Source organism: Dama dama, chromosome 8, assembly GCF_033118175.1.
Source record: "Dama dama isolate Ldn47 chromosome 8, ASM3311817v1, whole genome shotgun sequence".
NCBI lineage: Eukaryota > Metazoa > Chordata > Mammalia > Artiodactyla > Cervidae > Dama > Dama dama.
Genome location: NC_083688.1, coordinates 43,081,556 through 43,108,828, shown reverse-complemented (window position 1 = coordinate 43,108,828; position 27,273 = coordinate 43,081,556). Strand labels below are relative to the sequence as shown.

Genomic DNA, 27,273 nt, shown 5'->3' with positions numbered 1-27,273 from the left:
ACTAAAGCATGGATTAGGATTGATAAGCCTCCGGTTAACATCCCAAATAAAACCTCAGTTGATATTAGAAAACACATTAAGAATTCTGCCCTCTTGTTTTATTCTTAAGGATTAGGGGGACCTGTTGAACCTGATGTCATGAAGCCTGATACCATGGAAATAGCTCCATTTCTTCCAGGTGTTCCTCTTTCTTTGTAATCTGATTTTATAGAGGAAGTCAGAAGCAGCAGGTCAGTGGCAGTCAGTCAAAGTGTGGAGAAACTATCTCCCCAGGTGCTCATGCTACTACTGACTTACACGTGGCAAGGTAAGTATGCTTACTTTCCCATACTGCATTTTTGTTGATTCAAATAAGGCTACAAATAGTATTATTGAAATGAATTGTTTAAAATGTGAATTGTTAAGAGACATAAAAAGGTATTTCCTCCTCCTGAAACAATCATTGAACTTTATTTGGTGTTAGAAAGTCCCAGGCATATAGCTATACATAGAATTGACATGTTGCAAACTTTCTATCAGATTGTACATAACCAAGATCATCGTCCTGTAGTCTTTATTATTTGGAAACATGTCACTGAGTTCTGCGACTAATTGGTTTTATACCATCACACTAGATATTTAAACTGTTTGGGTTGAGGTTTCCTTTAACATGAATAACATGATAATTAAAATGATACAAATAACAGGATAATTTTCAAAGTTCCTATTTTGCTTATATTTCACAATTCCTAAGTGAAAATAATAGCAATGGATCTTGAAAGTACACATCTTCATATTATTATTCTAATACATTTAAGTTGTATACTAAAATCGAGATCAATTCTAAAGGCAAAAACATGCAAAGCTGAACATGGTAATTTGATACCAAATAAATGCCACTTATATTTGTGTACAACCTTTCTTTCATCTAGGTGAAGACATTTTCCCACTTACTCTTTACATGTATGAAAAAATATTGTTCTTATGCATGACTTAAGAATGGGCAGAATTTGTATGATTAAGAGCTTGAGCTCTGAGATAAATCCAAATTCGGATTCTTATTCTGCTATTTACTGGCTGCATGAAATCTAGTCAAATAACTTGACCTCTGTAAGCAAATATTCTTCTTTAAGATAAAGATCTCTTGCTTTTTGCCAGGGAATTCCCTGGGGCTCCAGTGGTTCCCACTCACTGCTTTCACTGCCATGGCAGGGGTTCAGTCTTGCAAGCCCTGCAGTGCAACCAAATAAAATAAATCTTTTAGTAGCCATATCAGAAGATTGTTACAGAGGGATAGTTTTTTGCCGTTTTTATAGACACCACCTCAAACTTGGGAACCAATGGAACCAATATTGGAATAACAATAGTTAATCTAATTATATTAAACCAAAAAACCCCTTTTCTACTAAGCTACATTAAAGATATATTTGGCTTATGTGACATAATAATAAAACATGAATATGGTTACTAATAGAAGTCTATGATAGTCAAAAAATGTCAGTAGTAAAGTGACTTAACAAAATTCCTGCTGATTTTATACCTGGCAGTTTCTGATTTGCAAAGTTTTGATATCACTTGTCAAATGAAACCTGATTCTAATTAGTGGCTTTTTAAATAAAACATATTAATTGAATACCCTTGCTCATGCATATTGTTAAAGGGTCATTTTTTTCCCCTTTTAAAATAGAAGGTTTGGTGTGTTTGTGTAGTTGCTTAGTCGTGTCCGACTCTTTGATTCTATGGACTGTAGCTTGCCAGGTTCCTCTATCCATGGGGATTCTCTTGGCAGGAACATTGGAGTGGGTTGCCATGCCCTCCTCTAGGGGATCTTCCTAACCCAGGAATCAAAGTGGGGACTCCTGCATGGCAGGCGGATTCTTTACCAGCTGAGCTACCAGGGAAGCCCAGAAGGTATGGTAGTATATAACAAAGATTAATATTTCTCCTTATAAGCAACTGATTTTTCAAAACTATAACATTGGCCAACCCAGTACACCAAAATAATTTTTATAAACAGATTTCAATGTTATTATCAGAAGTTCCCAGATAGTTTCACTTTGTAGGGCTGTTTGTCCAATTATGTGTATTTTATGTCAATTTGAAATTTGATTTGTACTTTCCTCCTGATAATGCTAAGAAGCATTCCAAAATATGCATTGTTGACCACAGTTCCAAAATGGTCATTCTAAATTCGAAGAATATGAAAAACACTGGTCATCTATTCATAGAAAAGCTATTGTATCATTTTATATAGAATAAAAACTTAAGTAACTAAAATTTCTACTCTAATAATCTCTAGGTAATCATCACAGTCAGGTTTTATTTTCACAGTTTCCAATATAGGAAGATCATCATCTTACGTAAGACCTGGAAGGCAGCTTTATTTAAGAGGAAAATAAAATTAAACTTCTTAGCATATGAAAATATTATGCTTTCTGCCACAAGATACTTCTGAGCTATCATTTCTGATCTTTCTGTGCTGCTTCCCCTGCCAGAAATAAATTCCATCTTCACTTTCCCAACCAATTATCTGCCCAAATCTCGATCAGATGTCACTCTTCTACATGCCTTTCTTGGTGGCCACTTCCCTCCCCACAAAGGTAACTGCTCCTTTCTCTATGCTTCCTTTCTGCCTTAGATTCACATCTTTCTTTGCACTTAGGATACTGTTGTAACCAGGTTTTAATTGAGCATCTCCCATGTGAGAAGGTAGTCTCCATATCTTATACATTTTCCCCCCTCCCCTCTACCCCAGCAGAGACCCTGGTACATGGTAGAAGTGAAGTGAAGTCGCTGTCGTGTCCAACTCTTTGCGACCCCATGGACTGTAGCTTACAAGTCTCCTCTGTCCGTGGAATTTTCCAGGCAAGAGTACTGGAGTGGGTTGCCATTTCCTTCTCCAGGGGATCTTCCCAACCCAGGGATTGAACCCGGATCTCCCACATTGCAGGCAGACAGTTTACCATCTGAGCTATCAGGGAAGCCATTTGACTGACTTTTTCAGCAATTGGAGTATATTTTGTGCCTAACTTTAAAATTAGGAAGTTTGTTGCCAAACAGAAATTTCTTAACACTTTGATGAGGTAAAAATAAGGATTAACATGTTTATGAATGGCATTACCATGGCAAGGCAGCGTAGATGACCCTGTACTGGTCTGCAGGTCCTCAACACTGCACTGTCTGGTTCCCAAATTCCAGCTCTAGAAAAGCAGCTCCACTGACTTCTCCAAGCAAATCTTAGGAGCAAACAAGTCCACGGAAGGTCCCTGTCTCCGGTGTAACTAAAATGGAGGAAAATGGACTATCGAAAGGGACCCTCTACTTTTTTAGACAATACAAACAATGGGAGGTAGGAAAACACTATGTTTTAAAAGGACTTAAGTCTTCTAGCTTTCTCTTGGCCTCTCATGCTCTTCCTGTTTGGAGAGTAAGATCTAATCGCTTGAGTTACATAAGAGGTTTGGTAAGGATCAATCAGTCTTTCTCTAAGAGACTTGGCCACTGATACTACATCCCGCAAAGGAGAATCCCTAAACCATGAATGTATCCTGCGTCGGCACCATCGTTAAGAATAGGCTTGGAAACAGGACTTGATGCCACTTCCTTCTTTGTCCTTCATCTAGTAAACTGGCCTCTTTGAGCCTGTGTTAGGCGCTCAGTCAGTGTCCCACTCTTGGCAGCCCCATGGAGTCCATCAGGTTTCTTTGTCCATGGGATTCTCCAGGCAAGAATACTGGAGTGGGTTTCCATTCCCTCCTCCAGGGGAGCGTCCCAACCCAGGCATCGAAGCCAGGTTTCCTGCATTGCAGATAGGTTCTTTACTGTCTGAGCCAGCAGGGAAGCCCTTCACCTTTACTTTAACCACCTAGGTTATGCATACTACATGTGAGCAGAACAGACTGGGCGAGTTAAGAAAAATATTTTCTGTACCTGTGTTCTTAAGGTTCATTCAGAACCATCCAGAAGAGGAATATAACTTTATCTTCGTCCTTTGAAAAATAAGGTCAAGAGGGAGTCAGGTCCCTAAGGCGTGTGGCACAAAACCACTTGAACAGTACTGGACTGCCTCTGAACTTCTGTAATCGTTCACATGGTTTAATCCACTGTCAGCCTGGCTCTCAGTGGCAGCCCGGTTATTCTGGTTGTTTCCTAGACCTCTGTAATAGGAAACCTCGTATGAGATACATGGCATTAGAGTCTAATGATGAGACCAAACTGATTTCCTGTTTATTATTTAGAGGCAGAGGTGCTCTGCTTGAGAAATACCAATCCACTAAAGTCACATTTTAAGACATTTACTTTACATATCTGGCATATAATAAATGGATTTAGATAAGTGCTAATGATACGAAAATTTTAGAATGTTTTTACCTAAAACTTACTGAAAGGTTTTGTCTGAAGAATTCTTATCTATACACAAGTGTAAGTGTGGGAGAGAGATTCCTGGTTACCATGAAATCTGTATGCTATTTCTAAAGGATTCTGACTTGTCTTTATGTATTTTTAAAGTCTTTTATTTATTATTTTTTTGGTCACGTTATACAGCTTGTGGGATCTTAGTTCTCTAATCAGGGACAGAACCCTGGCCCCCAGCATTGCAAACATGGAGTCCTAACCACTGGATCACTAGGGAATTGCCCTGACTTATCTTTGAAACAAAGTACTTCACTTAAAATATTTCAACAAATTCTTAATAACTGGCAACATCTACATGTTTTAATGTTCTGAATACTTACAAAGAACATTATTACAGTTACAGAATAATTTTTTTTACCAAACACAGATTGTATTTCTGATTTTTCTGTTAAAATTTATTACTTTTTAGATGCTTTTTTTAAACACTAACTTTAAAAAATGAAGTTCCTCCCTCAGAAATAAAAATCTGAACAATTACTGAACTTTTTTAACACATACTTTTATAGGACTTCAAAAACAAATCGTAATTCAAACCAATACCTTTAGAAGAGAAATTAAAACTCAGTTTAATTTCAAAAGTTTTCATAAGGTAGAGAATGCAGGCCATGTTTTATATTCAATAAACACAACTGTTGTATAATAAATACAAAATAAAAAGACAGTGATAACACTATCATCAAGGGTGAAACAGTATATTAACTTTAATCTAAAAGGCTGCTTCCTGTATCTGTATTGGTGTTAGCTGAGTATTCTCTACTGATTTTATTTACAGAAGGAATCTCTGCAGTCAAATTTATCTTTCACTTTCATGCCCCCACATGGGAAGTCGTAGGCGAATATCTGTAGGAATACAATTTATTGTCTGCTCCTCCACTCAGAAGTAACTGCATAAAGTGAGAGGGGGGAAAAAAAAATACAGAAGTAAATACAATTATTTCATATGATAGCTAAACCTAATTTAACCATCAGTAGATATTCTGATTACAGAAAGAATTACAGATGAGCAATTAACTTGCATTGACAGTTAATACTCAGATGTGCCAGTTGCATCAAATTTCACTACTATAGCACACGCACACACACACACATATATATACAGTATATTAAAACTTTAAAAGCGATGATTTTAATTTGGTTGAGGCATAATATGCTTTCATACTTTTCTATGAAGCATTTGCTAAAGAATGTAATAAAATTAAAAGTTTGAAGGGTAGTATAGTTTTACCTATTTAAGAAAATTAAGTCTGTAAAGAACAGCACATTAATTGTTTATAGATAAGTGGATATTACAGATTTTTCAAATAGCCCTAGGACCTATATTTCAAAAGAGTTCTTAGGTAATAAAATAACTAAATTATAATTCTTTAAGTACATTTTATAATATAGCCATATTTTGTAATATTTTTCTAAGTAGGAAATACTTTGACCCAATTAGTCTGAAGCAGCAAGTTTACAGACTTAAAAATTTTATTAAAAATACCCTTGAGAAAAAAAACTGCCTCAAAATATTCAAATTTTTCTACTCCTAATATTAAAGGATAATTTTTTCTTCTTTTATGATGAGATTTTGTATTAACTTAGAATACAGAATTATAAATATCAGATACATTGAAACTAATAACTATGTGAACAAACAACAAATTTATTCTAATAATGTAGTTTCTTCTCTATCAAATAACTGATAAATTCTTACCCCTGAGTCTGTCCAGTCTACACTCAGAACTTTGTCTTCATGAGCAGCCAGATCATAGAGAGGAGCCTTACAACTAAAGATGAAAATATTAACATGTTATATGCATTTCATAATATTAAACAAATATATGTGCATAATAACTTACACTCTTCTGAAAATTTTAGTTTGTCATCCTTGTCCCAATAACCACTTAATCTTAAAATTCTGAGTATTTTCTTGACTATCTCTCCCTGTATCATTAACAGATTATGGGTTTGGTTACTGCCTCTCCATTCTACTTGTAGAAATATGTGAATAAATTATATATACATTCTCTTGGAGGCCCTTTGCACATATTATTATTGTAGCCCTAACTAAAGAAAGGAATCTGTAAGTTTTTATCTTTAAAAAGTATATACTTTTATAAAAAAAATAAAAAGTATATACTTTTATTTAATTTCCTATTAACATAATTTCTAATTTGATCAGTTTCATTCATTTAGGCCACTTGCCTTCTAATTCTGTGTCATATTTATATTAAGGCTCAGGATTCTTTTCTGCTATTTTATGTAACGAGGTGAGAAAGATGGACTTCATAAACTTGTGAATTTTTTTCCTCTGGCAAAAGATAAACTATGACAAATTCATTCAGAATGCAAAAGATAACATATTGAGAAAATTCCTTTGATCCTGGTCTTCCTTTTTGATATCATTTATGTTACATTTCAGGGCATATGACCAAGAACATTTTTTTCACCCTTCTGCTTCTGAATAGTCATTTCAGTGTTCATTTTCTTTGTATTCAACAACTGATATACTTCATTTATTAATCATAAACAGGAATTACCTTCTGGTATCCCACAGCTTAACCATGTTATCTAAAGAACCAGAAATGAGCTGCTGTTCATGGGTAGGAGACCACTTTACTGATGTGACCCAGCCTGTGTGTGAGGTTAGGGACAGCGACACCAAAGAACCATCTGAACAAAACAAAACAGATAACGATGATTAAATTTTAGAAAAGAGAAGTAGGCAGAACACCGCCCCCCCCCCCCCCCCAAGCAAATTTGTAGAAAAGTATCTTTCATACACAGCTCTAGTGAGAAGAGAAATTGATGTTATTCACACATGTTTTCCTCTGGGGATTTACATAACTCACCTTTAGTTCGGGGATCCCACAGCCTGATATGCCTATCTGTACTTCCAGATGCTAAACGTTTACAAAGTGGAGAATAGGAGATACAATTAAACACTTTATTTCCTGTCTGGGAAGGAAAAAAAAAAGGAAAGAACATGTAACCAGAGTAGGCTAAAAGTAATCATCTCCTAGAAGTTTACCACTTAAAAGCTCAGTTAAAATGAGTAATTTTTTTTTTTAAAAAAAAAGCTCAATCAGAGAAGCACTGAATTTATAAGTCTTACCAAAGTTGACTTTAGACTGCCAGACTCAACATCCCATACTCTAATTGTGTGGTCCCAAGACGCACTGCAGATTTCTTCAGCATCTGACCACAGAACTGAGGAAATTGCTTCCTTGTGGCCAGAGAGGGTCACAATGGGAGTCTAGAAATGAAAAGACACCCAAAAGGGAAAGCATTTTCAGTTCAGAGTAATCAAAACAATAATAGTAGTTATTACTTCTGAAACCCATATGCCAGATGTTTTGTCAGGTGCTTTAGCTCTCATATTCTGCCCTATTTCATCTTTACAGCAATCCTCTAAGAGACACTTCAGTTGAGAAAGATAACTTGCCCAAGGTCATGCTGCTTAAAGATGGCAGATTTGAGTCTGAACCCAAATACTACTCCAAAATTTGTAGTCTTTCCACAAGATTGTGTCGCTACCCCATCTGCTCTACTTTTCATTTTGAGGAATATTCATATTGACACTAAATTTTCCCAATTGACAAACATGTCACAGGTAGGAGCTAGGAGAAAAAGCCCTGGGGGCAGAAAGACGTAGGTTTGAGTTAACAGTGCTGCCATTTTCTACATGACTCTTCCAGGTTAATTAATTTCAATAAGTTATTCTCACCACCTCATTCCTTCAGCATCCAATCTTTAATTTATTAAATTATGAGTGAGTTATGTAAACCTCCTGGTTCATTTATTAAAACTCCAAAATCTCTAACGTCCCTCTCAAATTAAAATCCTCAAACTAGGTATGGTGTCTGTATTAAATGAAGAAAATGTAAAAGAAAGAGGGAAAGAGCTCTGAAATGAGGGATAGTCAATCTACTTTTTAACTCTCATACATTTCACTTCCTTACATGTTAAGGGAATTACACCAGATTAGACATCAGCAGTTTTTTGATAAAGGTCCAGAAAGAAAAATTTTTTAGCCTTTCCAGGCCACATACAGTCTCTTTTGCATATTCCTCTTTGTTTTTAAAGCCTGTTAAAAATGTAAAAAGCCCTCAGCTCTCTATAGCACAACAATAGGCCAGAATGAGAGCGCCTGTTGGGCTGTTATTTGCCACCTCCTGGACCAAATGATCCCTAAGATCTCTTTTCCAGCTCTAAAATTTTCCTGAAAGTAGTACAGGAACCTGATAGAGAAGTGAGGAACAGAACAGCCTCTGTTGTGATCCAAAACAAAAGTAAGGTAACATAAGAGATAATCAGAGGTTGCAGGATAGGAAATGACATGTGAAATGATGGGTAGACTTAAATGAATAAGCAATTCCGTTCCTAGGTATGAAATTGGAATTGATAAATGAAGACTTTTCAAGAGAAATGAAAACTTAGGTTCATATGAAACACTGCCCACAAGTGTTTCTAGCAGTTTTATTCGTAACTGTCAAACCAGAAACAACCCAAATATCCTTCAACTGGTGAATGATTAAACCAACTGTTGTACAACATATCCATACAATAGAACGCTACCCAGAATTTGAAAGGAATAAACCATGATATGGGGGCTTCCCTAGTGGCTCAGACGGTAAAGAATCTGCCTGCAATGCAGGAGACTTGGATTCGATCCCCCAGCTGGGAAGATCTCCTGGAGGAGGGCATGGCCACCTGCTCCAGTATTCTCGCCTAGAGAATCCCTATGGACAGAGCAGCCTGGTGGGCTACAGTCCATGAGGTTGCAAAGAGTCGGACATGACTAAGCAACGAGGCCCAGCACAAACCATGATATACGCAATAACTTGGATGAATCTTTGTTTTTCCCCCTCAAATATATTATGTGGGGAAAAAAAAAACCTTGATGCAAAAGGCTACATACTGCGTGATCCTACTTATATGATATTCTAGAAAAATTCTAGGAATGAAGATCAGATAGTAGTTGTTAGAGTATATAAATAGAAAAGGTTGACTACAAATGGGCAACATGAGTTTTAGGGCATGGCAAACTGTTCTATATCTTGAATATGTATTAGTTACATATTATATTTTTTTACCCAAACTCAAAAGCTATACACCAAAAAGAGTGAATTTTCTTGTTTTTGTTGTTCAGTCGCTAAGTTGTATCTGACTCTGCGAACCCATGGACTGTAGCCCGCCAGGCTCCTCCATCTATGGGGTTTCTCAGGCAAGAATACTGAAATGGATTGCCATTTTCTTCATCAGGGGATCTTCCTGACCCAGGGACTGAACTCGTGTCTCTTGCATTAGCAGGCAGATTCTTTACCGCTGAGCCACCAAGGACGTAAATTTTTTTAAAAAGAGGTAGAAAAGTCAACGTTGGCACTATTAACTGCAAACAAACTTCAGCAAAATGGAAGGGAAAGTGACTCAGTTGCATCCGACTCTTTGCAACCCCGTGGCCTATACAGTCCATGAAATTCTCCAGGCCAGAATACTGGAGTGGGTAACCTTTCCCTTCTCCAGGGGATCTTCCCAACCCAGGGACTGAGCCCAGGTCTATTATTATTATTCTACTGAATTTCTCCACTATTATCCTGGAGAAAAGCAATTTTGAGAGAAAATGTGGGAAAAATCTTATCATTTGTTAATGTATTAGTATGAAACAAATGACCATTAAATGAACTGATTGAGTGTATTATTCGTGTTAAGAGACGTCAAATACTAGAAAGAAATCTAGAGAGAAGATAACTATTTTTGAAATTTGTCTTATTTTGGTCTTCATAACCCAACTTTTCCTATTATTTCTGATTTTCACTTCTGATAGCTCTTCTACTTTTTCTCTGCATTCACACTTTGACTAACTGGTACAAGAGTCCTAGCTTTTTGGCCTCTCTTAGCTTTTGACATACCTTCTTCACTAAGCTTAATCATTTTCAGCTTTTGATTTAAAATGTGAGACATGAGACACTGCCTTTCCCTTCAACACCTAGAGTCCACTGTGTGGTTTTTAACTGGCCTGATTTCAATATTGTTGAATCTCAGGAATAGGGAGGCCCAAGGAGGGAGACAGAAATGGGGGAGCGGCTTGTCGGTGGAGCAGTCAGGACACACACGTTTACTGATTAAGTTCACTGTCTTACAGAGGTATGGTTCATGGCACCCCAAAGCAATTACAATGGTAAGGTCAAAGACCACCGATCAGGACTTCCCTGGTGATGCAGTGCATGGGAATTTGCCTGCCAATGCAGGAGACGTGGGTTTGATCCCTAGTCCGGGAAGATTCCACGTGCTGCAGAGCAGCTAAGCCCGTGCTGCAACTACTGAAGCCTGGTCACCTAGAGCCTGTGCTCCCCAACAGGAGCGGCCCCCGCAGGCGCAATGAACAGCAGCCCTCTGCTCGCTGCAACTAGGGAAAGCCGGCGCAGCAACGAAGACCCAGGGTAACCATGAAGAGATAAATAAAATTCTATATAAAAAATGATCACAGATCACAGTAATAATATAATAATAATTTAGAAATCTGAGGATTTCTCATGGTGGTCCAGTGGTGGAGGACAGGAAAGCCTGGCATGCTGCAGTCCACGAGGTCGCAAAGAGTCAGGCATGACTGAGCAACTGAACAGCAACCAGTGGGTAAGATGCTGTGCTTCCAATGCAGGGGTTGCAGATCGGATCCCTGATCGGGGAACTAGGATCTCACATGCTGCTCGGTGCAGCCAAAAAATAAATACATTAATTTTTTAAAAAGTGTCTCAGATATTGTGAGATTTATTGGTATCAAAATGTGACACAGACAGGAAGTGAATGAATGCTGTTGGAAATATGCCAACAAACCTGCTTGATACATAATTGCCACAAAGCTTCAATTTATAAAAAACACATTATCTGCAAAGTGCAATAAAATGAGGACCTATAACCCCTATATATGAAGTATAAAACTAGATGAAACTAATCTAAGTGATATAAGTCAGAAGAGTGATCACTTTCAGGAGGCTATTGATTTCAAGGGACCCTAGAGAGAGTCTTCTAGGAGGTGTTGGTAATTCTTGATGTTTTGCTTTGGATAGTGATTACTTGAGTATACACAACTAAAAATTCATTGAGCTGCACACTTCACTATCTGTATGCCAACCTTTAATTAATACAAAGATTAAAAAAAAGCTACCTTATGAGTAAAGAATTTTGATAATTCAAGAAGTTTTTTTCTACTCAAGATATATTCTTTAAAGGTTGATCAGGTATATGCATCAATAAATTGCCACTGGCACATTATCCAACTGATAAGGCATTTATAGTTTTAATTTGTCCTATGAAAAAATGATAAGGAAGCTGAGTTGCCAATCATTCCCCTTGCAATTCAGCAGTCTATGTTTAAATGTATAACAGTAAGTGCTGTTTATTGCAGTTTACCTGAGTTTGATGAATCATTTGTGATCACACTTTATTCCTCATTTTCAACAACTTTATAAGCTATCTTTTTATTGGTGACTATAAGAATTAAGGTGCAAATGTGTACCTTACTGCATTTCCATTAAAGCTGTGAGACAATGAAAGAAAAAAATATGATTTCCTACATCTGAGTCAGTATTGTTCCTCTCATTAAGTATATTAATTCAGGTCAGATCATAATAAAATCCTTCTAAAGGAACAGAGCAAATAAGAAAATGAACTTTCTGAGTGTAATTCAATTGGATATACTAGTGAAATGACAGAATCAAAACTTTAAAACTCTTGATTTCTAGTGATTTAGGAGATGTATTAGAATTACATCTTCGATGTATGAAACATTAATATTATTTTAAATTGAAGTATAGTTGATTTACAATGTTTGCTAGTTTCTGGTATATAACAAAGTGATTCAGTTACATATTCTTTTTTCAGATTCTTTTCCATTATAGTTTATTACAAGATATTGAATATAGTTTCCTGTCCTATACAGTTAAGACCTTGTTGTTTACCTATTTTATATATAGTAGTCGGTATCGGCTAATCCTAAACTCCTAACTTGTCCCCTCCAACCACCACCTTTTCCCTTTGGTAGCCATAATTTTGTCTTTTATGTCTGTGAAACATTATCATTAAACAGTTAGGTAATGAGATACTTAACTCTGTGCAAGCTCTAACAATTAAAAGATCTTCCTTTAAAATTCACCATGAGACCAAATAAAATAGCTAAATAACCTACCAATCTGTAAGCCTAGCTTTTTGTTGTTGTTTAGTTGCCAAGTCATGTCCAACTCTTTACAACCCCACTGACCACAGCACAGCAGGTGTCCCTGTCCCTCACCATCTCCCAGAGCTTGCCCAAGTTCATGTCCATTAATCGGTAATGCCATCCAGCTATCTCATTCTCTGTTACCCTCTTCTCCTTCTGCCTTCAATCTTTCCTAGCATCAGGGTTTTTTTCCAATGAGCTGGCTGTTCGCATCAGGTGGCCAAAGTATTGGAACTTCAGCTTCAGCATCAGTCCTTCCAATGAGCACTGAGGGTTGATTTAAGATTGACTGGTTTGGAAAAAAAAAAAAAAAAGATTGACTGATTTGATCTCTTTGCTGTCCATGGGACTCTCAAGAGTCTTCTCCAGCACCACAGTTTGAAAGCATCAATTCTTCAACCTTCCTTATGGTCCAGCTCTCATGTTCGTATATGACTACTGTAAAGACCATAGCCTTGACTATACGGACCCTTATCGGCAAAGGGATATCTTTGCTTTTTAACACACTATGTTTGGCATAGCTTTCCTGCCAAGAAGCAACCATCTTTTAATTTCATGGCTGCAGGCACTATCTGCACTGATTTTAGAGCTCAAGAAGAGGAAATCTGTCACCGCTTCCACATTTTCCCCTTCTGTTTGCCATGAACTGATGGGACTGGATGCCATGATCTCAGATTTTTAAAACTGAGTTTTAAGCCGGCTTTTTCAGTCTCTTCCTTCACCCTCATCAAGAGGCTCTTTAGCTCCTCTTTGCTTTCTGCCATTAGAGTGGTATCATCTGCATATCTGAGGTTGTTGATATTTCTCCCAGCAATCTTGATTCCGGCTTGTAACTTATCCAGCCCGGCATTTTGCATGATGTGCTCTGCAAGTAAGTTAAATAAACAGGGTGACAATAAACAGTTTTTTTGTACTCCTTTCTCAATCCCCAACCAGTCATTTGTTCCATACAAGAATCTGTTACTTCTTGACCCGCATACAGGTTTCTCAGGAGACAGGTAAGATGATCTGTTCCCATCTCTTTAAGAATTTCCCACAGTTTATTGTGATCCACACTGTCAGAGGCTTTAGTGTAGTCTATGAAACAGGTAGATATTTTTCTTGAATTCCCTTGCTTTCTCTATGATCCAGCAAATGTTGGCAATCTGATCTCTGAGGTTCCCCTGCCTTTTCTAAACCCAGCTTGAACATTTGGAAGCTCTCAGTTCACGTACTGCTGAAGCCTAGCTTGAAGGATTTTGAGTATAACCTTACTAGCATGGGAGATGAGTGCAATTTTACAATAGTTTGAACATTCTTTAGTATTGCCCTTCTTGGGAATTGGGATGAGGATTGACCTATTCCAATCCTGTGGCCACTGCTGGGCTTTCCAAACTTCCTGACATACTGAGTGCAGCACTTTTATAGCATCATCTTTTAGGATTTTACATAGCTCTGCTGGAATTCCATCACTTTGCACTGGCTTTATTGGCAGCAGTGCTTCCTAAGGCCTACTTGACTTCACACTCCAGAATATCTGGCTCTAGCTGAGTGACCACACCATCATGGTTATCAGGGTTATTAAGAACTTTTTTGTACAGTTCTTCTGTGTATTCTTGTCATCTCTTCTTGATCCCTTACGCTTCTAAGAGGTCTTTACCATTTCTGTCCTTTATTGTGCCCATGCCCATCTTCGGATGAAATGTTACTTTGATATTTCCAGTTTTCTTGACGAGATCTCTAGTCGTTCCCTTCTGTTGTTTTCCTCTATTTCTGTGCACTGTTCATTGAAAAAGGCCTTCTTGCCCCTGCTGTTCTCTGCAACTCTGCATTTAGTTGGGTGTAACTGCCCCTTTCTCCCTTGCGTTTTTGCTTCTCTTCTTTCCTCTGCTCTGCACACCACTTTGCCTTCTTACATTTCTTTTTCTCTGGGATGGTTTTGTTTGCTGCCTCCTGTCCACAGTTCTTCAGGCACTCTGTTTATGAGATCTGATCCCCTGAATAAAGCCATGAGGCATGCCGTGCAGGGCCACCCAAGAGAGACAGGTCACACTGGAGAGTTGTGACAAGATGTGATCCACTGAAGGAGGGGTGGCAAACCCCTTCTGTATACCTGCCGTGAGAACCCCACGAACAGTGTAGAAAGCCGAGCTTAATGCCATTATAGTCAGTGACTCAAAATACAGCAGTTTCATCATAAAAATTTACTAACCTACCGAAAGAGAATCTAGTTACGGTTGAAGCACCGAGACAAAAGGAAACCAAATACAGTACAGTGGCGTCAGCTCTCACAAACGCTTACCCTCGTGAGTCCCAGCTGCTCTGTTTTCTGTTTCTTTCTTGGTCGATTTGTGGATTCTTCCATTTCATCTTCTTCATCTGTAGGAACTATATTATAGAGAAGTAGATATGATAAGTTTAAAATTTAAAGTAAATATTAATTACAAACAATCTCAAAGGATTCTTATATATCTGGGTATATACTTCATGTTATCTCAACTGGTTAGGAATGAATATTTTTCTTTATTTTGGTTAATGGAAAATCCTATCTAAAAACAATACATGGGTTACCAATCATCCAAAAGGAGAAAGCAAAAAATAAAGTACATTAAAATCCTAAAACCTAACCAGTTTGGTATCTTATAAAGATTATCATTATGGACCTTCATCCCTTTACCAGATCTATGAACAGTTGCTTACTACTTTAGTTGTAGAAGAGTTTTGACAAGAGTGTATTTATATTATAAAGGGAATGACATGGTAAATAATCATTTTGAAAGGACATACATTCCAGCCATATTTATTTTTCTTGACTATTTCAGTTTTATTTTTACTGCATTAAAAAAAAATAATTTTATTTATTTATTTTTGGTTATGCTGGGTCTTCACTGCTGCATGGGCTTTTCTCTAGTTGCAGTGAGCGGGGGCTACTCTCTGGTTGCAGTGTGTGGGCTCTAGGGTGTGCAGGCTTCATGAGGTGTAGCTCCTGGGCTCTAGAACACAGGCTTAGTAGTTGTGATGCATGGGCTTAGATGCTCTGCAGCATGTGGAATCTTCCCAGATCAGGGATCGAACCCATGTGTCTCCTGCACTGGCAGGCGGATTCTTTACCACTGAGTCATCTGGGAAGACCTATTTCACTTTTCTATCAATAAGTTAAAAGTGTTTCATAGATAGCTTTTTTTTTTAAAACTAAAAACTTTGTTATCCACCATTTGGCTAGGTAGCAAACCCAGATAAACAAACCATAGAGTTTAGTGTTTTCTAACTGTTTATAAATGTCATGTGCTTTTCCCAAAATGATTATAAAGCATCTTAAGGGTAACAACTATTCATATATATGTCATCTACCCAGCACTATCAAAAAGTATTTCACAAAAGAAAAAATTCCTCCATAAACGTTCTGCCTCAAAACTGCTTGCTTTAATGAATTTTGGGGAAAAAAAATCAACTAAAATGGGTTTGTGTTTCCTGCCATCTTACACATAATTACTTAAAACTGTTTATGCTTTTCTTGATTATCTTCCCCGCCCCGACTTTACTTTGTGAACTGAATTTAGGGTGGTGATGGCAGTTTAGTCTCCAAGTCGTGTCTGACTCTTGCGACCCCATGGACTGTAGCCCACCAGGCTCCTCTGTCCATGGGATTCTCCAGGTAAGGATACTGGAGTGGGTTGCCATTTCCTTCTCCAGGGCATCTTCCTGACCCAGGAATCGAACCCGGGTCTCCTTCATTGCAGGAAGATTCTTTACCAACTGAGCTATGAGGGAAGTTGTACAGTAGTAATAGAGCAATTTCCTCAAAAGTTAGCAGAGGTATTCTATTAACTTGTGCAATAAATAGTTCTGTACTACTATTCTTTAAAACATATGTGGGTTTTTTCCCTTCTTTTCTTCTAAAAGTGTCTTCTTACTATTATCAAGGAACGTTGCTCTATGAGTCCCCCTTTCTCCTCTAATTGTTCCTTCTAATCTGTTTTCAAAGTAAGAAAGTTCAGTAAAATTGTATTTAAAAAATGAAACTAGGCACCTTAACTAAGAAATTTCTCTAATACTAAAGTATCAATATGACTCAGAAGGTTAGTTATTTCCAGGTTTCTGAATAAGGGAACTCTGAGAACTAAGGCAGTTACGTCCCACTGCACCAATCGTGTTACTGATACTTGCAGGGATTCAGTGACGCTGCCCAATAAATAAGGGAGTGGTGGGGCAGACAGACAGAAATTAATAATTTTTCTACTACAGTACTTTGTTTTGGGCTTCCCAGGTGGCATTAGTGGTAAACAACCCACCTGCTGATGCAGGAGATGAAAGAGACTTGGGTTTGATCCCTGGGTCAGGAAGATACCCTGCAGGAGGGCATGACAACCCACTCCAGTATTCTTGCCTGGAAAATCCCATTTGGATTCTGGTGGGCTACAGTCCATAGGGTGCAAAGAGTCGGACACGACTGAAGCGACTCAGCATGCATATAGTACTTTGTGACCCAAAAAGCGATGGTCCAATTTTTATGGCAAATTATGGGCTAAAAAGTCTTTTTTTTACATTGTAATTCTTAAAATACCACTAATAAGCGAAAGTAGAAGAAATATTTCATTTACCTGTAGACCAAATCTTTAGCATCTTATCCCAGGAGCCACTGCAAAACTAAAAAAATATATATGAAGGGAAAAACAGGATGAAATATAATCCATCATATTATTTGCCTTTTTTTCCTTCTGCTATTTAACTTGAAACGTTTACTTTGCCATGAAATCCTTACTACATGGGCATCGCCTTTCTGCTTGTCTTCCTAGTCTCTGGGAAGCTGTATCCTCAATCTCATAGCAGTTTAAAGAACTACCATTCTTACGGGGCCTGTACCCTGGTCACGGTTGCTTAGATCAGGGTGGGCAACTGACCTACGCTGTGCCAATAAGTCTTTTCCTTCTTCAGAGCCTTTTTTGGGAAAACTTGTGTTCCAGAGAGTTGAAGTTATTCGTTTCCCAGAGACAGACAGTACAGGGTGTAAAACCTGAGAATAGTAAAGGCTAGGTTTTATTGCCATGTAGGGAAAGCCAGTTTGAGGTGAGAAAATGAAGTCAATATGGGGAGACAGGAGGAGGAGGTGTGCCCCATGTAAGCCTCTACTCCACTGGTTCGAAAACGATCATCACCCTGCTCATAATGTGATTCATCACTCCCTCCTTGGATCTTTTAAGCTAAAAAATTTCAAGATGCGTTTCTGTCTCTTATAGCCAAGAGACAGGGAATAGTTAATTCACTTAAACTTGGACTCAACAACATGTAAACCTTCATTATGGCTCAAAATGAATACACATCAATCTTTGAATGCAGAAATGTCATCTATTACGCTAATTGGCAAAGAACTAGTGAAGAAACAGTCTTAAGTCTAGAATACCACATTGTGGTTTGGAGAATTTTCAGATGAAGAGTTTATAACCCCTCTTAAGTAAAAACTGTGTTGCTCTCATGGTTTGTTTTAACTTTTACCGTTCTGTCATGATACAGAGTAGATCGGCAATAATTGTAAAACAGCCTCAATTAACGCCAACTTCAGTGTATGCCAAGTCTTAGGTGGTCAGCTAGACATTTTCAACTGATGACAGCACTATGAGTAGTTAAAGGACTGCAAATGGCAATCACTGATTTAAGAAGGTTACATAAAGAAATTACTTGGTTACCTGAGATCTTAAAATCTTTGCAGTTTATGTAGGCCGATCACAGTGACTTTATGTAGAAAAGAACCTACTCGAACAAGAATCTCAAATTCTAACTGAACACAGCACCAACACAATGACTCCTTACTTTGGTTCCTGTGCTATCCACCGCGATGGAATCCACGCTGCCCGCATGGCCCCGGCAGCAGTGCAGGGCTTTCACCTTGTTCCTCTCTGCATGCCACTCCCACAGGAGAATAGTCTGGTCCATGGAGGCGCTCAGCAGCAGGCAAGACAAGTTGTCTTCAGAAAGGAGAACACAGGACACAATTCAGTACAAAAATTTTACAGTGTTCTGAAACTAAAGAACTAAGTTTTTTGTGGTTGTTGAGAAAGGTGTTAAAAAGGTAAAAGACCTCATATAGCCACCTTTGGAAAAAAGCTAACTTATGGTAAGAAGGGAAGATTCCTTAAAAATACTATAGGGACTTCCTTGCTGGTCCAGTGTGTTAAAACCCTGCAGTTCCACTGCAGGGGGTGCAGGTTTGATCCCTGGTCAGGGAACTAAGATCCTGCATGCCATGTGGTGCAGGCAAAAGAACCCAAAAAAAACTATAAAAAAAGATACACATTTAACACACTCACTATTAACTTGAAAATGTATATTATGAGACATAATTTTAGGATTCACTTCTACTGATTCATGGATTTTAAAAAAATATGTCTTTTCTTAAACACTGGGTATTTGAAAGTCCCATAATAACTAAGGCATGAGACATTTCCTATCCTGTCCCAATTCTGCCCCAGCATTGAAAATGGCTTATTTCCAATTCCCTATCTAGGATTCCTCTCAGTTTAGGCAAAGAGTCCTAACCTTTTTTCACCCAGGCCACATCTTTTACAACATCTGTATGTCCCACAATTGTCATTATTGATTTTCCTTCCAAGGACCAGATCCGAGAAGTCTTATCATAAGAACCAGTCAAGATCCTATGAGGAGAAAAAAAAAATTCCTATGAAATACAAAAAGCACCTTTTTCAAACCCTGAAATCAATTTTATTTCTAAAGCAATGATAAAGTAAACCTTGCAGATTATATTTTCTAACCTTTAATATAAAGATTAAGACTTCGAAACACACTAGAATAAATCAGAAGATGTTACATTTGGCTTTTCCCCACCTCCTGAAAATAAAAACATAATCAACAAACCATAAATTTGATTTTTACTATTATGTAAAATACTACCACTCCCAGGGAAGCTAAGCAAATTGTTTGAAAAGCCTAATAGTTCTTTGTGTTTAACCAGTGAAAACCATTAAATAGAAAACCAGTAGAACCATTTAAAGTAAAAAGTAAAACCAATAAAAACATAACTATGTAATAACTCCGGGCAGACATTCATTAAATGCAAACTCCTACTACGATCCATTCTTGATGTGTTTTTCTACAAGTAAGCCCAGTAGGGTTTTGCTCTAAACCATTCACACCTTCTGATTCCAATCTGCTCTTTTCAGCCCTAAAATAGCATGACCTGCATCTTCAGGGTAGAAGGTTAGGAGATCTGTGGCTAGAAAAGGTTTTTTTCCCCTCTATGAAACAAATTATATTCTTAGTCTTAAAAGAACATAATCAAATAAATGCCCTAAGAGACACAACCTATTTGGAAGATAAATGTCACTATGACATCTTGAGACAGAAAAGAAAACCTATTAATAGGTATGTTTCTTCTTGACTATACTAAATTTAAAGGTCTTTGGCATGGTGACGAGATATATATGTGTGTGTGTGTGTGTGTGTATATATATAATATAGATAAATTACTTTCACAAAGAACAGGCAATCAGAGAAAAATATTCACATATCACATTTAAAATAGATACAAGAAATAAATGAAAAAAAAAATAAAATAGACACAAGAACATCCATCTGGCAATACCATTCTTCTGTCGCTTCGATCGCACTGATCCAGTCATCATGGAACACGCACTGTTCTGGCTGAGGGGCAGTGTACTTCTCCACGTACTCTAGTTCCACAACTTCTTCCTGGTCACAGAGGAGAAGCAGAAATCCAGCAGGTGGTGCAGTTTTTAAATGGGACATTATGAAAATAAAGGAGCCCCAGTTTAATTTATCTCCTTCACATAATTCCTCTTCCAAAGTCAAACATTTTGGAGCCATATAGAAAGTGAAAAACTTTATTTGACCTAACAGTATGCTAAGAGTAACATTAAGAAATACTAATGATCTTGGAAAACTTATGCTTAAAGTGGAAAAAAAGAATACAAGAAACTATAAAATCATAAAAGCATACAATTTAATGGATACAGAACTTCTCTTTAAGATGATGAAACAATTCTGGAAATGGACAATGGTGATGGTTGCATAGCGCTGGGAATGTACTTAATGAATTGTACACTTAAAAATGGTTAAAAGATAAATTTTATGTATGTGTTACTATAGTTTCAAAAATTGCCCTTAATTATAAAAGCAATTATAAATTATATTTTAAATTATAAAAGCAATAATAAGGTAAGTTTGACAATTAGAGGAAGAGGGCAATCACTAAAAATCACATAAACCCAACCCACAAGCTTATATATATATATACAATCATTTTATACACCTTTACTAGTAGTAAACATATTTGCTTGATATGTTTCTTAGTAACTTCACAAAAATGAAGTTTTCTTTCCATATTCATTTATCTGCATTCTTTGAATAATTTTCTTCTCTTAGAAGAAAAGAGGGGATTTAAAAATTGAACATACAGAAACCAAGGTTCAAATTTTTAGGAAAAAATAATCAAAAGGCTCTTGGTTGCTGTAGATTCAGGTTGATTCTAAATGGAGTTTTCCTACATTATCTGGTAATACCTTCAGTGAAACAGAGCAGGTAAACATTTGAACTTACTGATGAGATGTTTTCCAGTTCCATGTGTTTGAACAACGGCATTCGTAGAAACTGGCCCTTGATGAGGAAATCAAACTCCACATGTTTGTGAAACTCTACAGAAAATACGTAACAAAATTATAGTATCAGGACCTGAAGTGGTATTGGCAGACATAAATGAGAGACCCCAAAACAAACAGGTACCTGTTATCCCAGTGTGGCCTCCAAGTTTCCCTAGACTTTCCCCATGGCACAACAGGACCACGTATTCCAGTATATTATGTGATTTAAAAGAACAGAAATACTTTGCTCTGTTGGTATTAATATTTGTACTGTGGATAGTATAACCATTTTGAGTAAAGAAAACCTTTGTATTCTATGAAAAATCCCCAAATACACAAAAGTAGAAATAACATAATGAATCCTCATTTGCATCTTTTGCCAACTCATGGACAATCACCTATACTCCTCCCCCTACTCTCCTGCTGGTTTATTTAAAAACCAAAACTCAGAAATGATATAATTCCACCTATAAATGCTTCAGTATGTATCTCTAAAATATAAAGACTTTTAAAAAGTCACAGTGTTAAAAATTTTAAATTATTTATCTTAATATAATAAAGCCAGACAATGTTCGCATTTCCTTGTTTTCTAAGTGTCTTTTTATAGTGAGTTTTTTTAGAACTGGCATCCAAAGTCCTCACATTATATTTGATTAATATCTTTAACAGTTCTCCATCCTTTTTTTTCTCTGACTTTTATTTACTGAAGAAATTGGGTCTAATACTCACATTCTGGCTTTGGTTGTTTATATCTCCAAGGTATCCCTTAACATGTTCCTCTACCACCTACATACAACCTGTACATTCAGTTCAGTTCAGTCGCTCAGTCGTGTCCAACTCTTTGCGACCCCATGAATCACAGCACGCCAGGCCTCCCTGTCTATCACCAAACTCATGCCCATCGAGTCGGTGATGCCATCCAGCCATCTCATCCTCTGTCGTCCCCTTCTCCTCCTGCCCCCAGCCCCTCCAAGCATCAGGGTCTTTTCCAATAAGTCAACTCTTCACATGAGGTGGCCAAAGTATTGGAGTTTCAGCTTCAGCATCAGTCCTTCCAATGAACACCCAGGACTGATCTCCTTTAGGATGGACTGGTTGGATCTCCTTGCAGTCCAAGGGACTCTAAAGAGTTTTCTCCAACACCACAGTTCAAAAGCATCAATTTTTCAGCACTCAGCTTTCTTCACAGTCCAACTCTCACATCCATACATGACCACTGGAAAAACCATAGCCTTGACCAGGCGGACCTTTGTTGGCAAAGTAATGTCTCTGCTTTTTAATATGCTATCTAGGTTGGTCATAACTTTCCTTCCAAGGAGTAAGCGTCTTTTAATTTCATGGCTGCAGTCACCATCTGCAGTGATATTGTACATTAGGCAGACCTAAATGCCTGAGTAGACTTTGAGTTTACTTTTGGCAAAATATTTACACACAGTATTGTTTCCTATTGTATCACATTAGGAAGCATGCGGGGGCTTCCCAGGTGGTGCAAGTAGTAAAGAACCTGCCTGCCAATGCAGGAGACATAAGAGACACGGGTTCGAGCCCTGGGTTGGGAAGATCCCTTGGAGGAGGGCATGGCAACCCACTCCAGTATTCTTGTCTGGAGAATCCCATGGACAAATAGGGTCACAAAGAGTCAGACACGACTGAAGCGTCTTTGCACACATGCATGAAGCGTGCTACCTCACTGTGTCTCTTTTTACAATATTAAATTTCTCCGAGTTCAGAGGATGTCAGTCTGTTCCCATCTATCACAATGTTCTTTGTTAGCCTTTGACCTAATAAATGGCTTTAGTTGAGACTGATGATCAATTCTTAAATCCATCACTTCATTTGGAGTTATGAAATGCTAAAAATTCTTCATTCTATCTGATTTATTAGCTATACTCTTTTTTAAAGAATTCCGTCTCTCTGGCTTGTTACTTCTAAAAAATTTGCATCACAGAATTAGAGAACAAACTTATGCTTAACGGGGGGGAAGGGATAGTTAGGGACTTTCGCATGGACGGGTACACACTGCTCTGTTTAAAATGGATAGCCAACAAGGAAATACTATATAGCACATGGAACTCTGCTCAATGTTACCAGGCAGTCTGGATGGGAGGGGAGTTTGTGGGAGAATGGACACATGTATATGCACAGCTGAGTCTCTTTGCGGTACCCCTAAAACTATCACAAAGTTGTTAATTGGCTATACCCCACTACAAAATAAAGTTTTTTAAAAAAATCTGAATTATTTGCATCTTCAACTCAAAAAGCAATTACTCAGTTATTCGATTTATACAAAAAGATACATGAATGTTCATCCACAATTTAGAAAACTATGCAAATATCTGCTTGCGTGCTCAGTTGTGTCCAGCTTTTACTTGGGTAACAACAAAGAACCATGTACTAGGATTGCAAAGCATCTGTTGCAAGAAAATAATCCTTATCCTAGTTCGAAAGAGTTTTTCAGCAAGTAGGATATACGACATCTTTGAAATGTAGAAAACTATGCATCAGAATCTCTATATTGTATCATGATGAAAACGATAGGAAATGTTATACGAATATCTATCAAGAACTTTTACCCTAAAAATCTTTATTTCTAAATCTCAACCATCTTCTCTCCACATTGCCTTAAAGCAGATTAAACTGATTTTTTTCCCTAAAACTCATTTGAAAGCATTTTTCAAAGTATCATGTAGCAAGGAAATTACATGTTATAATTTATACATTTTGCCATTATAAAATGCATGCAGTATTATAGAATAATGCCCCCAAAGGGCTATAAATAACAATGCGATGCACTTTAGTCATTTTGCCCTCCCCTAACTTTTCAGGGTATATACCTACCATTTTTGGCCTCCAACAATTTATTGATGATGTTACTAAGGTCAGCAATTTCAGAGGCTGCAGGTATGGAGAAGGGAACATCATCTACCGCATATCTACAAAAAGGAAATGATACATCAAATCAAGTCTACAAATATTTGAACAAATATGCATTTATTCATTCAACAAACATTTACTGGGTATCTAATACATGCCAGACATTTTGCTACATGGGGTTAGCAAAAAATGAATTAACCTGTGGTCTCTGTACTTGAAAAGGGTTTACGCCTGGTAAACAAATACAAGGAAACTGTGTAAGAACAATGTCATAGTAATACATAAAATGAGAGAATAAGGAAGCAGTAGGGTATTTCAAACAGAGAAAAGGATAAGAGAGCAGAGTCTGAAAGGATGCATAAAAAAAAACAACACTCTTACACTACACCTAGAAAAGTGAGTTTTCCCTGGGTGACATGGGCGAAGACAAAAAGAAGGGGTGCAAAAAAGCAGCATACACACATAAAAAAGCTAAGTTATTAAACTGCCCAACCAACCTATTCCAAAGTGTTATTTTACTTGACAGTGACCAAGGATAAGGCTAAAGAGATGTGCGTGGAGTGGCTTGGATGCTGTGTGCAGCACCTTTGACTTCTTTCCTTAGGCAATGAGGAACCACTGTCTAAATCAAATAACATCATCAAAATTTTGTTTAGTTAGATCTCTCTTGGGCAGCACTGCAGTGACTAGATTAGAGGCACCCACAGCAGAAGGCAGATCAGAAATTCTTGTAAGAGCGAATGGGAGAAAATTCTTACAAATCACATATCTGACAAGGAACATGCATCTGGAAAATATAAAGAACATTTATAACTCAATAATAAAGACAACCCTATTTTTAAAATGGGCAAAGGATCAAAATAGATATTTCTCCAGAGAAGACATACAAATGACCAACAGGCACATGGAAAGTTGTTGAGCACTGTTAGTCATCAAGGAAATGCAAATCAAACCGCAAGGCGTTATCACTCCATACCCACCAGGATGTTTACAATAAGACAGATATTAAGTGTTGGTGAGTAAATGGAGAAATTAAACACTTATTCATTGCTGGCAGGAATGTAAAATGGTACAATTGCTTTGAAAAAATCTGGCAGTTCCTCAAAAAATTAAACATGGAATTATCACTTGACTCAGCAACTCATCCTCTGTCATCCCCTTTTTCTCCCGCCTTCAATCTTTCCCAGCACCAGAGTCTTCAAATGAGTCAGCTCTTCGAATCAGGTGGCCAAACGACTGGAGTTTCAGCTTCAGCATCAGTCCTTCCAATGAATATTCAGGACTGACTTCCTTTAGGATGGACTGGTTGGATCTCCTTGTAGTCCAAGGAACTCTCAAAATTCTTCTCCAACACCACAGTTCAAAAGCATCAATTCTTCAGTGCTCAGCTTTCTTGACAGTCCAACTCTCACATCCATACATGACTACTGGAAAAACCTTAGCCTTGACTAGATGGACCTTTGTTGGCAAAGTAATGTCTCTGCTTTTTAATATGCTGTCTAGGTTGGTCATAACTTTTCTTCCAAGGAGTGTCTTTTAATTTCATGGCTGCAGTCACCATCTGCAGTGATTTTGGAGCCCCCAAAAATAAAGTCTGCCATTGTTTCCACTGTTTCCCCTTCTATTTGCCATGAAGTGATGGCAAATCTTAAGAAACTAAGAGCATGGCATCCGGTCCCATCACTTCATGGCAAATTATATGCCTGTCTGAGAATAAATCTACTTTCCCCCTTCATTTTACTTATCAGAACATATTATATCAAAGGTAGAAGAAAGAAGTTTAATTTCTAGATTTTGTTAACTTTTGGGAACATCTAAATATATAAACAAACACATATACACACATTTGGCATTTATCCATTTATCACAGCAATTTAAATACAGTTGCAGTTGCTCTAGTATTTCTTAAAACTTCGTGTGAATCAACAATAATCTCCAAAAACCTTTTAATTAGAAGAAATACAGCAGTCATGCTATTGCATCACCATATTCCTTTAGAACTATTTAGACTAAGTATATATACTCATCTGTATTGATAAGACAATTCATATATGCTGTATGCAACAGTACAAGAGGTGTGAGTATTATTTACCAGGTCAATTCATAAAACTACAACCAAAAATGTAATCTTAACTGATGTGGGAGTTTTTTAGTTTTTAGCTGACATTAACTTGTTAATACAGCTTATATTTATTATTTATCATCAGTACCAGAAAAACTAGACAAACATTTGTTGACTGAATCAATCCAATTAGCATAACGTAGTCTCTACCATCAGGAGACTTACAATATAGCTGAAGAGACTAGGCAAACAAAAAGAAAAATTAATAGTGTATAATTAGGTTTCAAACGATTGCTATGTATCTGGGGACCATTTGTAAAATTGGTAAAGTGTTCAAATACATATACGTATACACATACAGGTATGTATATATGTATACACACATATATAACATGCATATGTATATGTGTAGATATATGTATATAAATACCCAAAGTTATAACTGAATTGACTTCACACTCTTATCAAAAATCAGTTCTACCAACTCCCTATTGGGAGCTCCACCTTCTAGCCTGGTTTAGAAAAACATCATCTATCACCTACTTAAGAAAATGAAGTTCATGTTTTCAGACACCACCACTAGCCGCCAGCCTCTAACGATTTGGTCAGTTGTTCACTGTTCAGTTGCATAATGCACTTCATTCAGGAAGCAAACCTGAAACCCTTCAGGTCTCTCTAACCTTACAATTCAAATTATATACAGCCTGAGAAGCTAGGCAGAAACGACGGGTGATTCTTAAGTCCTCGCAAGGTACCGCAGAAAATGCGCTTAAGCGACGAATCCAGTCAAAAAGGAAACAAGTAAACTGACGGCAAAGACAACCAGGGATGCACAAGGTCACACGGAAGAGGTCCTACGAACGAATTCCGGGGGCCCGGGGCGGGGGAGGGAAGGAAGGGAGAGACCGGGAGTACGTTCACTTACTTCTTGTTGTCAGTGAAGAAGCGTGTCTGGAGCTGAGCCATGGCGTACCTAGACAAACGTATGGGTAACAATCAGACTATCCGCACTCTGGTCTTTCAGGACTACAAAAACAGGGATCTCAAAATGAGGCTGCACGTGTCAGAGAAAAGATGCACTCGATCCCAGGGCTTCCGCTTTCTTTCCCCGGGCCTCAGCCAGAAGGCACCACGAGGCTGCCCTTCCTCAAGAT

At 37.6% G+C, this 27,273-nt stretch overlaps 1 protein-coding gene across 1 annotated transcript; it reads right to left on the bottom strand.

The window, feature by feature from the left end:
- Positions 1–428: 428 nt before the first annotated feature.
- On the bottom strand, positions 429–27,273 carry WDR12 (WD repeat domain 12). The gene is made up of 13 exons (XM_061148988.1): positions 27,045–27,273; positions 24,022–24,116; positions 21,143–21,237; positions 20,169–20,275; positions 19,106–19,221; positions 18,380–18,534; positions 17,173–17,218; positions 14,874–14,959; positions 7,490–7,630; positions 7,227–7,332; positions 6,915–7,047; positions 6,089–6,161; positions 429–5,279 (listed from the first exon to the last, which is right to left on the bottom strand). The coding sequence occupies exons 1-13, from the start codon at positions 27,083–27,085 to the stop codon at positions 5,202–5,204; spliced, it is 1,272 nt and encodes a 423-aa protein (XP_061004971.1). The 5' UTR covers positions 27,086–27,273; the 3' UTR covers positions 429–5,201.